This window comes from Salvia splendens, chromosome 8 (genome assembly GCF_004379255.2).
Source record: "Salvia splendens isolate huo1 chromosome 8, SspV2, whole genome shotgun sequence".
NCBI classification, from domain to species: Eukaryota; Viridiplantae; Streptophyta; class Magnoliopsida; order Lamiales; family Lamiaceae; genus Salvia; species Salvia splendens.
In genome coordinates, this window is record NC_056039.1 from 33,415,426 (window position 1) to 33,430,470 (window position 15,045).

The following is a 15,045-nucleotide window of genomic DNA, read 5'->3' on the forward strand; positions in this document are numbered from 1 at the left end:
TAGTTAATCTTGGAATAATATAACATACGATCTGTTTTGCCTTATAAATTTCGATAAATCAATTCTATAGTATCAATCTAAAACTAATTTAATTACCATAATTGATGTCCTAATCCTAAAAGGTTAAAGGGATATATATTTACCCAATTTTTTTCTTATTTTATGAGTTTAAAAATATCAGTAATTGACAATTTCATCATCTCTAATCCCTCTGTTAAAAGTAACCAAAGAGCAAAAAGAAAGAAATCGCATACGAAAACGATGAAATTGGTTTTCATGGTGGATTGAGAGGACAACTTATCTCCACACAGCCAGTAAAAAACTAATCGTAAATTTCATTTCTTTATTTTGGGTTTCTCCAATTTTCGACTCCATTGTTCTTTTTTTTAATCTGTCACATAAAAAGCCAAGTGAGATCTCTCTCCCTCACTTCCCCTCCCATTTCCACTACAGCCTGTGCTGAATCAGAAGCCCACTTCAAATTGAGCTGCGATTTCTTCAATCCCGAGCTAACCGAGTCGCAATTCGACGGGCATTTTCGGAGGTTGAGTGATTCTATTCGCGCCGAGTCAATGCGGCGGAGGGGTGCGGATTTCCGGCGCCCGGTGAGGCGGAAATTTCCGAATGTGGTGTGGCTGGCGCTTTGTGGATTTGTGATTGTGCTCTTTGTTTTCGTGTTGAGACGCGCGAATCAGCGGCCCACTTCGAGATCGGTTTATACCAAGGTAATTTTATCGATCTGGTTTCTGCTTTGAAGCTCGATTTATCGGTATGTTTGAGTAATTTATGTTGATTTTGAGCTTGGATTAGTGGCAGTGTATAATTTGTGGTTTATTTCATTTTGTTATATGTTGAATTTTGATGGGAATCTCACAGTAGATAAAAAGGCATGAGCTAGCTTATTGAAATGGATGCAAATGCAGTGGTAATTGTTTCTGTTACTGAGTGTCTAAATAGCTTCAAGATTGGAAGAGTGAAGAAAGTTCTTATACGCTTTTTGTGCCGATATTTGGGCTTATCGGCTTCATAAGGATTAATTGTGTTGTTGTTTATGTGAAGTTAAGCTTTTAACAGCTGTTGGTTTCTCTAGTCCAGATAGCTGGATTCTCGTTATAATTTAACCAAGATGGTTCATGTTACAAACTTACAATAGATGTTGAGCAAATGTGACCGTATTCTAGTGATTGTGTGTTTTTGTTTTAGAAGTTGATGCCGAAGGTGATATTTTAGTTGGATGTTAATGTTGCCACCTGAGAGGGGTACTGTATTAATAGGATACATGACTTACTATAGTTTTCGTATACTTCAAGCAGAAAATTTGTAGCCAGCGTAGAATAATATAGGGGAAATTTATGTGAACATCTATTGTATGACACCAAATTATAGACCTATCTTTTAAGTGTTATGCTGAGGCAAATACCTTCTTGACGTACATTATCAAATTTTCATACATGGCCATTCTCATCGGGATTGCAGAATTACTGACAATCCTTTGTGAAACTATTAAGCTAAAGACAGAAAGTGATAAAATCTCAGTGTATGAGTATCTTGAATTTGATAAGCAAATTTCTGGGCAGGTAATGTCTGTCTGTATCGAATTGAATAGTTGGAGACTTTACAAGTAGTGCTTAGTTGATAACTGGAGTTTTTTTGGGAGTTAGAGACTTAGTGCTAAAATTTAACTGCTTATAGTGACTCGATGAACTTCTACCAAAGCTGGCATGCTTGTCAGTTCCATCTTGATTTTAGGAATTTCGGAAATTCTAGGAGAGTCATTGTTGTATTTGAGAATTAATAATCAGATAGATTCAACATATCTTTCTGAAAAAAGATGGTAGTGTGTCGATTTCTACTGTTTCCTGATCTTAGTGCAGCACTATTACAGGAAAGTTACTTGAAGGAAACTTTCTTGAAGGTTCTTGGTATTCAGCCATTTTGTGTTGTGTAGTTTACTGATGTATTAATTAGTTTCCTAACCATTTTCGTTGAATTTTATTATTGCAAATCTGATGTCAATATCCCTTTTATACTATATATGCAGAGATCCCCTAGACATGAAAGATTTATGGAAGGCCTTAACATCACAGATGAAATGTTAAGTCCTGATTCTGTAACGAGGCAGTTGAACGACCAAATTTCTTTGGCAAAGGGATTTCTGGTTATTGCGAAAGAAAGCAACAATCTGCAATTCGCATGGGAACTCAGTGCCCAGATTCGAAATTCACAGATCCTTCTATCTAATGCTGCACTAAGACGAACGCCACTGACAATCAGCGAATCAGAAACTGCTGTTCGTGATATGGCACTTCTACTCTTCCAGGCCCAGCAACTGCATTACGACAGCGCTACCATGATCATGAGATTGAAGGCCAAGATACAAGGTCTCGAAGAACAAATGAGCTCGATTAACGAGAAGAGTGCAAAGTATGGACAAATTGCAGCTGAAGAAGTCCCAAAGAGTTTGTATTGTCTCGGTGTTCGACTGACAGGTGAATGGTTTAGGAACGCATATTTGCAAAAGAAGCTGAAAGAGAATCGGCAAACTGCTTTGAAGCTCAAAGATAACAACTTGTATCATTTCTGTGTGTTCTCCGACAATATCCTTGCCACTTCGGTCGTCGTGAATTCGACATCTCTGAACTCTAAAAATCCAGAGGAGATTGTCTTCCACCTTGTGACCGACGAAGTTAATTACGCAGCAATGAAGGCTTGGTTCACCATGAATACATTTGGAGGAGTGACAGTTGATGTGCAGAAGATCGAGGACTTTAGCTGGTTGAACGCATCCTATGTTCCTGTTCTCAAACAGCTCCAAGACTCTGAGACCCAGAGCTACTACTTCTCCGGAAGTGGAGGCGACAATCGGACTCCGATCAAGTTCAGGAATCCTAAATACCTATCCATGCTCAACCACCTCAGGTTCTACATTCCGGAAGTCTTTCCTGATCTGAAGAAGGTGGTGTTTCTTGACGACGATATTGTGGTGCAGAAAGATCTCTCGCCTCTGTTCTCGCTCAACCTGAATGGAAATGTCAATGGTGCAGTCGAGACGTGTATGGAGACGTTCCATAGATACCACAAGTACTTGAACTACTCCCACCCTCTCATCCGGGAGCACTTCGACCCCGACGCCTGTGGTTGGGCTTTTGGAATGAACGTGTTCGACTTGGTCGAATGGAGGAGAAGGAACGTCACTGGCATCTACCACTACTGGCAAGAAAAGAATGTCGACAGGACTCTCTGGAAACTCGGGACCCTCCCTCCCGGTCTGTTAACCTTCTACGGATTGACCGAGCCTTTGAACCCATCCTGGCATGTACTGGGCCTAGGCTACACGAACATCGATCCACACTTGATCGAGAAGGGAGCGGTCCTGCACTTCAACGGGAATTCGAAGCCCTGGCTGAAGATCGGGATGGAGAAATACAAGCCTCTTTGGGATAAATACGTCGATTACAGCCATCCGCTGATGCAGCACTGCAACGTCCATTAGATTCGTTCGAGAAACCGGGAGCTCTCTGCATTTGCAAAACCCAAGTTTTGAAGCTGAATTATTTTGTACACTGGGATGGTTAGAAGCAGCTATGCAGGGTAAGTTTATTTTAGCCATTGATGAATTAGTTATTACAAACGTTTGCTGAGTTCATTGTTGTAATATAATGTTGAGCAATAGCATATATCTTGTTAAATTAATCTGTCTCTGCTCTGTCCTAGAATTGTTGCTACATATATTTATCACATGTTATTCTCAATCTCTTTGATGGCCTAGTTTTGAACTTCATGTGCCTAGATTTTATGATGGCGAAATGGCCTCCTTTAAGAGTTTTATTTCAAGTTGGTGTCAAATCTATAAATAGGTGTATGTTTCTCAGCTCAAAGTGTGAAGAAATTTAGTAGTCTTACCCACAATTTTTGTGTGTTGTGTCTCAGCTAAAACTTAAACTATGTCTCCTCTGTTTCTTCATTGTCTTCACTTTCTTCAGCATCTCTACCATCATGGTCCTGTCCATTCCTCTCAGCAGCTCCTTTTCGTCCCAGAACATCGGTAAACCCTGGTGCTCGTGCTTATCATCTGTAGTCTCGTGACTCTTGTCTTCCAGCTGCTCGTTCTCCTGTGAGCGCTCGTGCTCGCTATCCAGCCAATCTCCATCTCTTCCCCTTAGCCCGCCTCAGATAGACATGCTTCCCTCTAAATCCAAAAGTCCCCTCGGGTTCTTGATCATCAGCGGCCTTCATTGCCTCGTCTTCTTTCTCACTCTTCGCCAAATCCTCCCTCACCCGATCCGCATCAGCCACCCCTCCATTTTCGGAGCTTGCGTCTTTCATGAACTCTGCTTCCGTTGCCTCGGTCTCCGCCATCGTTGCATTTGATCCAACCTCAGCGGCATGTAAATTTTGGCAAATTTGCCTCAAAATTAATGAAGTTTGTCCAAATTATAGTTGTCATGAAAGAATACCGAGTTTGGATTTGTTCATAATTATTTCATGACATTTTTCTGGTGAAATTATACCAATTATGTCAACCATAAAATCATACGTTAAACGACATTGTCTATCCATGAAGAAAACGACAACATTGATTGAAAAACATCAATAATATATTGCATATAAGTGATCGGATTTTTTTCGCCATGAGATATTTTCAAACAAATCCAAAATTCATGGCTTTTGGCTAATAAATATGACCAAATTATGGTTTTTCAAAAGTATAAATTACTTGTTCATCTTCTATTCAATATGGAGTTCGTCAATATTTTGTTACTGTGTCTATAGAAAATGCTTCTATAATGTTAGCCCGCCATCTCTTAGGCTTGAGCGTTTTGTAATACTTAAAAAAATTTATCAGTGTACATCTTTTATCTTCATCTGTTAGGGAGAGAACAAGATCACTACTTGCTTAGAAAAATTGCAAACAGCTTCTCATCTCTCTCTCTCTCTCTCTCATCACTGCTTCAAACACTGATTACTACTACGAAATTCATCAGACAACAATGTCTTGATGAGCCCTAGCAGCCTCTCAGCGCCAGGGCCAGGCCTGAACACCGAATCATCCCCTCGTATCGCGCAAGGATCGGCCCCGCCTTCCGAGCTCCCTACACACCACGCCCCGGGAGTGAAACGGTCCGTCCGCATCAGCAACTCGCGGTCGATCTTGTCCAGAACCGGATCGTCCTTGTGGAACTTTCTGGCGAAAGGCGAGCTGCTGTTAATCATCTTGTTGAAGTCCCGCATCGTCAAGGACCTCGGATGCTGCTTCGGAGGCGTGTCCCAAGCGATGTAGTGGAGGTCGTGGCTTACGGCGGTGCCCTGAAACTCCTCGGTGTTGCAGAGAACCGTGTGGAAATAGCCCTCGGGAGATGAAACGAAGTTCGTGTAGTACATGAGGATCGCCCGGGGAAGGTTGTCCCACCCCCATATGCAGTACTCCACGAACGAGTGTGTTAGAACCACCCAAGCCGACCCTGCAGAAGGACCGCATTAACCATACTACCACTAAGCGAACAAACAGACAAAAAATACGTAATTCCGTCTATAACGCAAGACATTATTATATATATGTAACGGGATAGGATGGAGAAACGCACCGGTAAACAACTTAAAAGATGTAGGGAGGGAGCGGCGCTGAGTAGTCCAGGAGATATCGGATTTTTTAGACAAGTACAGACCCGGATCGATTATGATAGGCTTCGCTCTCTGGTTACTGGAAAAAGTGTGATAACAAAAAGGTCATATTTTCGTTGCATCAAACGTTTCATGCTATAGCCTTTCAAGTGTCGAAATACTTACAGCTTCCAGCCGTAGATCTGTGTGTGCTCGATGAAGTTGAGCTTTCTAGACAGGTTTGAGAAAACATAAAGTATATCTGCACAATGAGTGAATATAGGATCTTCAAAACAGAAGTTTCACAAATAGTGTCTCACTACTGAATACAGCAGACTCAATGATACTGCCAGTTAGAAGACATGGTCCGTAAAAAAAATCGAACTTTATGCTGTTTTCGATATAGTCTAGCAAGGCCTTATTTCAATACGAAAACCACAGAAAGCACTCACTGCTTAATATATCAAGTTATCAACAATTTCTGCATAGAACAATTTGTTTTCAGTTTCAATAGCAGTAGTTTAAAATTTTCGATAAAGATACAACTCACTGTAAATGGTAAAACCGAATACATATTACATAGGAGTACTATTTCAAGAAAAAGTCGATGGAGAAAACTCATAGAATAGAGCTTTGCTTCAACTTAACCCGACTATGTCGTGTCACATGTTCAGGTAGTAGGTAAAGCAGTAACGAAAATGAAATGCATCACCTAATTCACCGAAGTGGAAATAATCCCAAATCATAAGCTTAATTCAAATTTCATTTAGCATCTAGAGACTAGTAGCAAGTGCCAAAAGAATCCAAAGCTTTCTAAATTCGTACGAACCAATGTTCATATATGGCTCCCATATCTAAAGAGCGAACAACTAGAACATTCTAAACGGCAGTTCTTTCGATCCAACCATATCTATCAGTACAATGTTGAAATACCAAAGCAAGCCAATTACTACTAGAGCGCATAAAACGTATAATAGCAAGTCAACCTTTCGTCTTATAATCACGAGATCAGAAGACAAACAGAGCCGGATTTCTTCAAAATTTCAAACCTTATTAACTAGAAACATTTAAAATTTATCAGGGTATGAAGAATGTGAAAGTGTATAACGATAATTGAACGAATGAGGCAGAGAACTCACCATCTAGAGGCATAAGAGGATAATCAGAAGCACTCAGATTAATAAACCAATCCCAATTCAAGCTCTCCTTCAGCAGAATGGCTATAGCTTGGAGAGTGCAAGCAATCATGGTAGGGCCTTTATACGTCACCAAATTCGACTGAGCCATCACACGCACATTCTCCACAGCACTAAACGTCGGGTCATTCTTCACCGACATAGTCAAATTCAACCTCTCTCGTGGCGGAGCCTCGAGATCCATGTGGAGAATATACTGATTCCTGGGATGATACACGGCCTGCAACGTCCTCAGCATCCTCTGGCTATCGCCCTTCGTTCCAGAAATCAGATACGCGAGCCTTGGTGGTTCGACTTCATCAACCTCCACCAGTTCTAAAGACTTCCTCAGCTCAGATTCTATGAAATACCCCTCAGAATCCCCAGCATCCTCGAACAACTCAGTGTCGAGTTGCAATTGATCCTCCCGGGCGTATTGAGACAGATATAGCCCGAAAATGGTGCCGGTGAATAGAGTTATCGACACAAGCAGATTAACAAAGAATGGTCTTTTCCATCTTCTATCACTAAACATCCTTCCTGAATGAGGATTGGCATTCTTCCTCATACTCAATTCTTGTTATAATCTTTTTGAATTGAGAAGGGAAATGAAAAACTACAACTTTTCTCTTAAATAGTTACACAGAAAGGGCAAACAGCTTCAAGATTCTCAAATCTCCACCGACAAAAGAGCTACCTTTTACTTTCAAGGGCCCCTTTGTATTGCAAAATGGTTGGCCAAAATAAGGGTTCTTGAATTACCATAAATCAAGAAAACAAGGTAGAAATTTCAAGAAATAAATCAAATTCAAAATTGGCTTTATACCAATCTGTATTCACCCCCATAAAAGTTATCAAAACCAAACCTTGTACCTCACAGCAAATCCAATCACCTACAAATAACCAAACAACCAAACTACAAACACTAAAACGAAGATACACAATGGGTTTCGCCCAAGATTCAATCTTTCCAAGAAAGAACTCCCAAAAACATTTACAACAAATCAAAATCTTGACATTGCACCAAGCAAGAAGGATTCCCACTTGAAAATCAGCTGAAACAATGCAGTGTTTGGATCAAATTAATTGTAGTGATAAAAAAGACTTACTGTGGAACTGCTATGCTAGAAATGAAAGAACACACAGCTGCTGCCGTTGATAAAGAGAGGGGGCGGTTTGCTTAAGGTTGGGTTTTGAGATAAATTATTAACAAAACACTTATTAAATTAAGTTTTTTCGATTAAATTTATGCATCTATTCTAATGATATGGCCTTATTAGGCTGTTGATTTGGTCACGAAATTCCTGACAAACGTTGAAAATGGCTTTCTGTTTTCACTTTTTTCTTTGTTGCGACTATTTATGAAAAGAGGGTGTTTTCTTGCAAGAAAATTTATTACATTTACTGTTAGATTTTATTATGACATTGATACGAATCTACCAACCATGAATTATAACCAACTGTTGTCAAAAAATAAATACGATCGTTTTTTGTTGATCGTTTTATTCTTTTTTTTTCTCCATTTAATCCTCTGAAAAGATACATCAATGCTTTTTAGTTTGAATTTCTCTCTTTTAAATTTGACTTCTTTCCATGGTTAGCAAATTAGAGTAAATAATAGGAGAAAAACATTTAAAAGCAATTCTAGTCATGTCTCTCAATTTTGAAAATAAGTCAGAAAAATTATATGGTTTGGATTTGTTCTCAACGATGAGATGGTGAAAAATTCTAGTCGTCTATATGCAATTTATTATTCATATATTTTAATCAAACGATGTTGGTTTCTATATATAAACAATATTGATCAATTAGTCGATGGTAATGTCTATATATAATTTTTCAATTGTGCATGTCATATTCAATACAAGCTCACAAAAAAATTTATCATCGATAATTGAGAACAAATTCAAATTTCATGAGTTTTTCTAGATGATTTTCAAAGTTGTGAGATAGTTTATAATTTGACAAAATTTTACAATTCTTTTAGCAATTTGTCATGTAAATTATTATACTACATGAATGAAATCTACTCGATGCACACTTTGAGTAACCGGCGACAAAATTCATGGGGTGGGAGATGACTTTCGTCCCTAGATCGTCAAAATTATTTATTTTTTCTTAAAGTCGACTGGAAACGTTGACTATTCCAGCTCTTCATAATTTTTTAAGACGTCAAATGACATCGAATTTGGAAGGAAAAAAACTTATATTTACACTGTAATATCACCTCATTTTAAAGTTGGTTTTTTAAATCCATGCATCCATTTTAGGATCTAAATTATTTCAATCCAATTAATCTGCAAATAAAATTTATATTCTAAATCCACCGTTACAACAAATGTGAGTATGAATATAGGCCTGGGCTTAGTTCTAAATTTTGTACCCATTAACATCTTGTCACTCTACTAGGCCTATTGGATCATTGGCATCTCTTTAATTTGGGCCTTTTTCATTATATGGCCCAGTTCAATAAGCTTGTCATGTCATATTTTTTTACACGACAAATTTGGCAATGTTAATTTTCCAACAAATTAAAAAACAGTAATATTATTACTATATACTACAAAATTTAACTATTATGTCTTAATATAGTTTAGTCCTATTCTTTACTATTTGGTTGTTTCAATATAATTGAGGCATTTCATTCTCGACAAAAAGCAATACATTTAATTGATCTTGCTTTATAGATGTTGAACCGAAAAATGGTTTGAGAATTTTGTAACTCAAATGAAAGAAGTTTGGGATGTGGTCTCAATTTTAGTAATTGATGATCTAAATAAGATATGGAGAAAAGGGCAAAAAGTTTCATTCTGTACTTACTGGACATAATTGTAATCAATAGTGGTCTCAATTTTAGGGCTGATGATGGGGACAGACGACGAGATATAAAAATAATCATGAAAGAAAAAATCAAATATTATGGGAGTAGTACATTTTCACATGTAAACCCCTTCAAAAATAAAAATAAAACTGAAATAAGATAAAATAATATAGAGCATGTAATGACAGAATTGTTCGAAAGGAACCTACAAAATAGTCATATCAAATGTGTAAACATCATAAGTACTCAATTATTTATTTTGATGAACTTTCTCTTGGGCCCAAAATAAGTATGGTGGTACATATATATATTAATTACAACTAACTATTGTTGATAATTAAATAGTACAGCTTGATAATGGGCCTATATTATTATTATAAAAACAACAGCTATACAATATTTCTAATATTAACCTTTATAGATTGAGAAATATTATAAGTTTATAACCTTTTGCAGTTGCAGATTTTCTCATTCAAAACAAAATCCAATAGTGAAATTATATGCTCAAGTAGCAACTTGACAGAGCTTAATTATTACGGTGAAAGAAAAGAAAAGTAAAGTAAAGTTAATATAAAACGAATTTTGTTAAAAACAAAATCCAAGAGTGAAATATATGCTGCGAATAAATTTATGTATTGATTTTGTTATAAATCGGGAAATGATGTTATTATGCAATGATTTGTTGAACTTACTGGAAACTATAATATGGTCAAAATTGGTGAAATCTTTTAGCCATTTAATTTAATTTACATTAATCATGAATTTGAAAAGTTCATATATCTCTACGTATAACGAGACTCGATTTGTTATTTTCTCTTGTTATTTTCAGCTTTATTTTATTTTCTTCGATTAATGATTGTTGATTGATATGCAAACTCAAATAACTGGACAAACTCTTAACGGTGATCTGGACTTTTAGAAAAATATTAATAAATAATAAAATAATAATAAAAATATTAACACGGCATCAAACGTTGATATTGTATTGACATTTTCTGTTGCTGTTATTTTCTCATATGTTGACATTTTCTAACAATCCATATTATAGTTTGGATTTTATACAATATTTAGAGTTTGCATTTGATTACATCCATATATAAATACAAAAATAAAAAAAAATTATCATTTTAAATAATTTATGAAAATAAAAAGACTTACCTATTTTAATTTAATATATTTTCGTTTTACACGGTTATCTTCTAGTAAGACATATGGTAAATCGATAAAATTATTTATTTAGTGATATGTACAATAGTCCCCTTCACCCCTTCACCATTCTATAACAATCGGTTAGTCATATGTATGTATATGCTGAATTTTTGAATTGTTTTCACCACAATCATTGTCACTCTGTAGAATATGGTCCAATCAAAAATAAAATTTTGTATTTGTATGCAAAGATTGACAAAGTGGAAGATTTCGCCGCCCTCATTTATAGAGTTGATGGGTGGTGTATGAGTTGCAATGAAAATTCATCCATAATTTGGAACTATATTTGAAATTGAGTAATTAAATTTATTATTTTTATTTTATTCGAAATCCTTAATTGATCAAATTAATTACTAATTAATATAATATGATATTCTATTTCAAATTTTGTTTTGTATGTCTGAAACCAATCAAAATACAACATTGATTTTAACTGAAATTTTTGTTAATAGTTTTATGTATAGGGTCATGTTAGGTTGAGATTTTTTAGGTTAATTGAGAATTGAGATGCATTTTCAATCACTCATCCACAATATTTTTGAAATGTCAACTGCAAGTAGATTATGTCAACTTGGGGTATTATCATCAATAGTCTGCACATCAAATGTCAACAACTTATAGTTGACATTATATGTGTATATTTGACATGAATTGTATATATAATTGACATTACATGATTTGTATATGTAGTTGACTTGGATTGTACACATAGTTGACTATATGTGTGTAGTTGACATTAATTGTATATATAATTGACAAAAAAGAATTTTAAAAAAATTTTAAAATTTTAAAAAAATTAAAAAAATATTTATTGAATAAAATGTACCATGAAATTACCATTCTGCCCTTTCATAATTAATTAATCTAAAAATATTTTCCATGTGGTAAATTCTGGACCACTTATTTAATAATAACTGACTGATAATGCATCTTTATTCTCAATTAGGCTAAAAAATATCAATCGATCACAACCCTTTATATATCTATATAGGGGTGTGATAAAATACAAACTCTCTAAAATACAAACTATACTAACTTTAATCATACTCACTTAATACAATTAATCAACGGTTAATATAAGAGATTTTTCTAATGTCAACATTTTGACATCGAAAAATCAGAATTTGGACACCCCCGTCGACAAAATTTGTACACTCCGTACATCCCCCGGTGACATAATTTGTACATTCCGTTGACATCGACCCCCGGTAACAGAATTTGTACAGTCCGTTGACATAATTTGTACACTCCGGTGACAGAATTTGTACACTCCGGTGACAGAATTTGTATCGTTTGTATTTTAGAGAGTTTGTATTTGATCACACCTATATATATATATATATATATATATATATATTATGTACTTTTAGGCAGAGTACATTATTTGTGCAAAGTATATGTTTTGTATGTGCAATGTGTGTGCTTAATATGTGTTTGGGAGATGTGAATTTTACAAATAATTAAAATTAAATTTTTTTACTTTTAACTGTATCAAGTTCAAATTGTAATTTAGAGCATCCAAATATTCTTATGATGCAAAACAATAGATTTAGAATTTAAGACTTCAATTTTAAAATCTACACCATCAATTTCATGCCACTAAAACAGACCTTTATGATAATTAGAAATTGTTATAGATTCCAAATCTTATACAAAAACTTTTTAATATAAACCACGACAAAATGATAAAAAAAAACGAAAATGCATTGATATTGATGATATTTATTTTTGTGTTTATCAGTTCAACTCTTGAGTTGATAGCATATTAATGAACAATGCTATGACATGAATTTATTAGTCTGTGAATGTGTGATGGTACTATGAACACTTAAATTTTTTGTGACTAAAGGAAAGTGTTTTGATTGTCTATTTTAATATTTTTCTTAAATGCTTCAATTTTCAATCAGTGCATAAAAAAGGTAACCTTTTTAAATCATTAATACGAATAAAGAGCTTACCACGTAAGTACCTTTAAAGGGACCATATCAGTTCCATATCAATTTGAAATTATCATGGTACTTTTATCACTACTTTAATGCATAAAGACGACTCTTGTTGTGACATAACAAATCAATTATTTAATCGAGACAAACAAAAATGTAAAGAGACAGAATTTATATGTTTCATCCCGTTCGGCTAGCGGCAAACTGTACAGATTCAAGGAATACCAACAAGTCTCAGTACTAACCAAATAAGAACCACATACTGAAAAATGAACGTCCAAACTGATTTTTTTTTTTTTTTGTTTTGTATTGTTTAGATATGAGAAAAAATAAAAATATGGTAATATTATGAGTGTACAAGATCATATAATTAACAACAAATATAGAGGGTTCCATTTTGGTGTCATTACACACTTTGAATGTATCCATTATATAAGTAGAAAATAAATTTTAAAATTATAAGTCATCGTGCGATGATTGGATAACAAGGGAGAAAAAATATAGAAGAATACTCTCATTTAATGAACAATTTCTAAAATATATAGTTGAGAGTTGAGAGAGGAGTATCAAATGTGTCGGGCCAATCCAACCATTCTCAAACCACACTCGATATGAGCTGGTCCGGTAATAAACCGAGCAAGTGGGTTTATTTAAAACTAGTATTTACACTCGTGCTATGCACGGGGCATATAATTTTTAAATAATAAATATAAATTTTAATGAAATATAGAAACTAAGAATTAAAAACAATATAAAGATTTACAAAAACATAAATGTGCTTATAAATAAAACATTTATAATAAATGAAGAATTTACTCATCAACTATAAATGAAATATTTCATATTCGGCAATCAATTTTATACAATTTTAATTTATGATATAAGTGGAGTAAAATAAATGACAAATAAGATATGTATGAATAATGATCAAAGAGTATGAGTTAGTTAGAATAAGATACACAAATAAAGAACATGCTATTTGAGTAGAGATTAAAGAGAAAAATTAGAAAACAACAACAAACTTTCATAAGTTTTGAAAAACTTCTTTGTAAACAACATTAACAGTAGCATCGCTTCTATTATCATCTTCATCTCCACAAACTAAAATCTTGAGATCTCCACGACTCAGAAAAAATTTGTGGTAGGGGCTGCACAATACATACATACTTCCTTTGTCAGCGAAGAATTATAATTTTATTTCGTTTTCGCTTCATCCATATATAATGATCTCATTTTACTCTTTTATTTTAGTAAGTGAACTTCACATTTCACTAACTAGTCTCAATCACACTATGCTACTCCCTCTGTCCCAACTAAGTTGAGTCGTTTCCTTTTTTTACTAAAAAAACATCTAGTCACTTTTATTTAATTCCATCATCTACTTTACTTTCTCTTTATCTTTCTTACTTTATTTTTCTCTTCTACTTTTTAACACAATTTCTTAACCGTCGTGCCCAAAAGTTTTGACTCAACTTAGTTAGGACAAAGGGAATACTATAAAAGTATAATTTATATTTCATACTAATCCAACCGAATAACTCAAAATATTGAAATTTAAAAACAATAATCAAACTTTATGTCTGATATATGCTAATTTAAAACTTTTTTATAAATTTAAACATTAGTGAAACATTTTGTATGTATGGTGTAATTATCCCTCAGTATAGACTAAAACCTTTAATCATTCATGGACTCGTTACTCTTGAAATTGCAACACATAATTGTCAATGACTAAAAAATGACTTTTAAGAAATAGGCCAACATGAGCAAACAAATACAAAAATAAATATTTTTTCACAATTAATATATTCATTTTTGCCAAATTTAAATTCAATACAAGAAAATATATCTAAACATGAAAAAATAAACTAAGAAAAATTAAAAAATACTTGAAAATTTTATCGTCCCTCTTGATTTGAAGTAACACCAAATTTATGATCTAATATAAAGAAAATAACGTATAGTATGCGTTCGTATTAATAAAAATGTTAAGTGTGATGCAATATTGTTCTTGGTTTGATATTGATATTAATTTAGTTTCGCTTTTTTATCATTATTATTTGGTATTTTATTAATTATTTTTTGGTTTAGCCAAATTTTATTTCAATATGTGATAATATAGTTACATATTCCAATATTTTGAAAAATCTAAAAGGAGAAATATGTGTAATCAAAGTTAACTCAATTCTAACTATATACTATGAATTTAATTACTTAGTAAAAAAGACTTCAAAATTTTGTTTTCCCTTTTGAGTAGAAGTAACATCAAGTATACGATCTAACATCACGAAACTAA

At 34.1% G+C, this 15,045-nt stretch overlaps 2 protein-coding genes across 3 annotated transcripts; one reads left to right on the plus strand and one right to left on the minus strand.

Moving 5' to 3' along the window:
- Window positions 1-200: 200 nt before the first annotated feature.
- Window positions 201-3,693, plus strand: LOC121744559 (probable galacturonosyltransferase 10). Of its 2 annotated transcripts, XM_042138144.1 has the most exons (3): window positions 201-328; window positions 454-725; window positions 2,042-3,693. In XM_042138144.1, exons 2-3 carry the CDS (start codon window positions 573-575, stop codon window positions 3,491-3,493), a joined length of 1,605 nt encoding a protein of 534 aa, XP_041994078.1. In that variant the 5' UTR covers window positions 201-328; window positions 454-572; the 3' UTR covers window positions 3,494-3,693. The 2 variants fall into 2 exon arrangements, with proteins under 2 accessions (XP_041994078.1, XP_041994077.1); XM_042138143.1 differs by having other exon boundaries at window positions 205-725.
- Window positions 3,694-4,780: 1,087 nt separating this feature from the next.
- Window positions 4,781-8,059, minus strand: LOC121743638 (beta-glucuronosyltransferase GlcAT14A-like). The gene is made up of 4 exons (XM_042136967.1): window positions 6,741-8,059; window positions 5,788-5,863; window positions 5,586-5,701; window positions 4,781-5,462 (listed from the first exon to the last, which is right to left on the minus strand). Exons 1-4 carry the CDS (start codon window positions 7,342-7,344, stop codon window positions 4,945-4,947), a joined length of 1,314 nt encoding a protein of 437 aa, XP_041992901.1. The 5' UTR covers window positions 7,345-8,059; the 3' UTR covers window positions 4,781-4,944.
- Window positions 8,060-15,045: the final 6,986 nt, after the last annotated feature.

Excerpts from the sequence above, each read along its gene's own strand:
- LOC121743638 (XM_042136967.1), bottom strand. The coding sequence starts at position 7,344 with ATGAGGAAGAATGCCAATCCTCATTCAGGAAGGATGTTTAGTGATAGA. Across the intron at positions 5,864-6,740 it reads TCCTCTTATGCCTCTAGATG|ATATACTTTATGTTTTCTCA; the intron begins GTGAGTTCTCTG and ends CTCATTGTGCAG. Across the intron at positions 5,463-5,585 it reads ATCTTTTAAGTTGTTTACCG|GGTCGGCTTGGGTGGTTCTA; the intron begins GTGCGTTTCTCC and ends GTCCTTCTGCAG.
- LOC121744559 (XM_042138144.1), top strand. The coding sequence starts at position 573 with ATGCGGCGGAGGGGTGCGGATTTCCGGCGCCCGGTGAGGCGGAAATTT. Across the intron at positions 726-2,041 it reads CGAGATCGGTTTATACCAAG|AGATCCCCTAGACATGAAAG; the intron begins GTAATTTTATCG and ends CTATATATGCAG.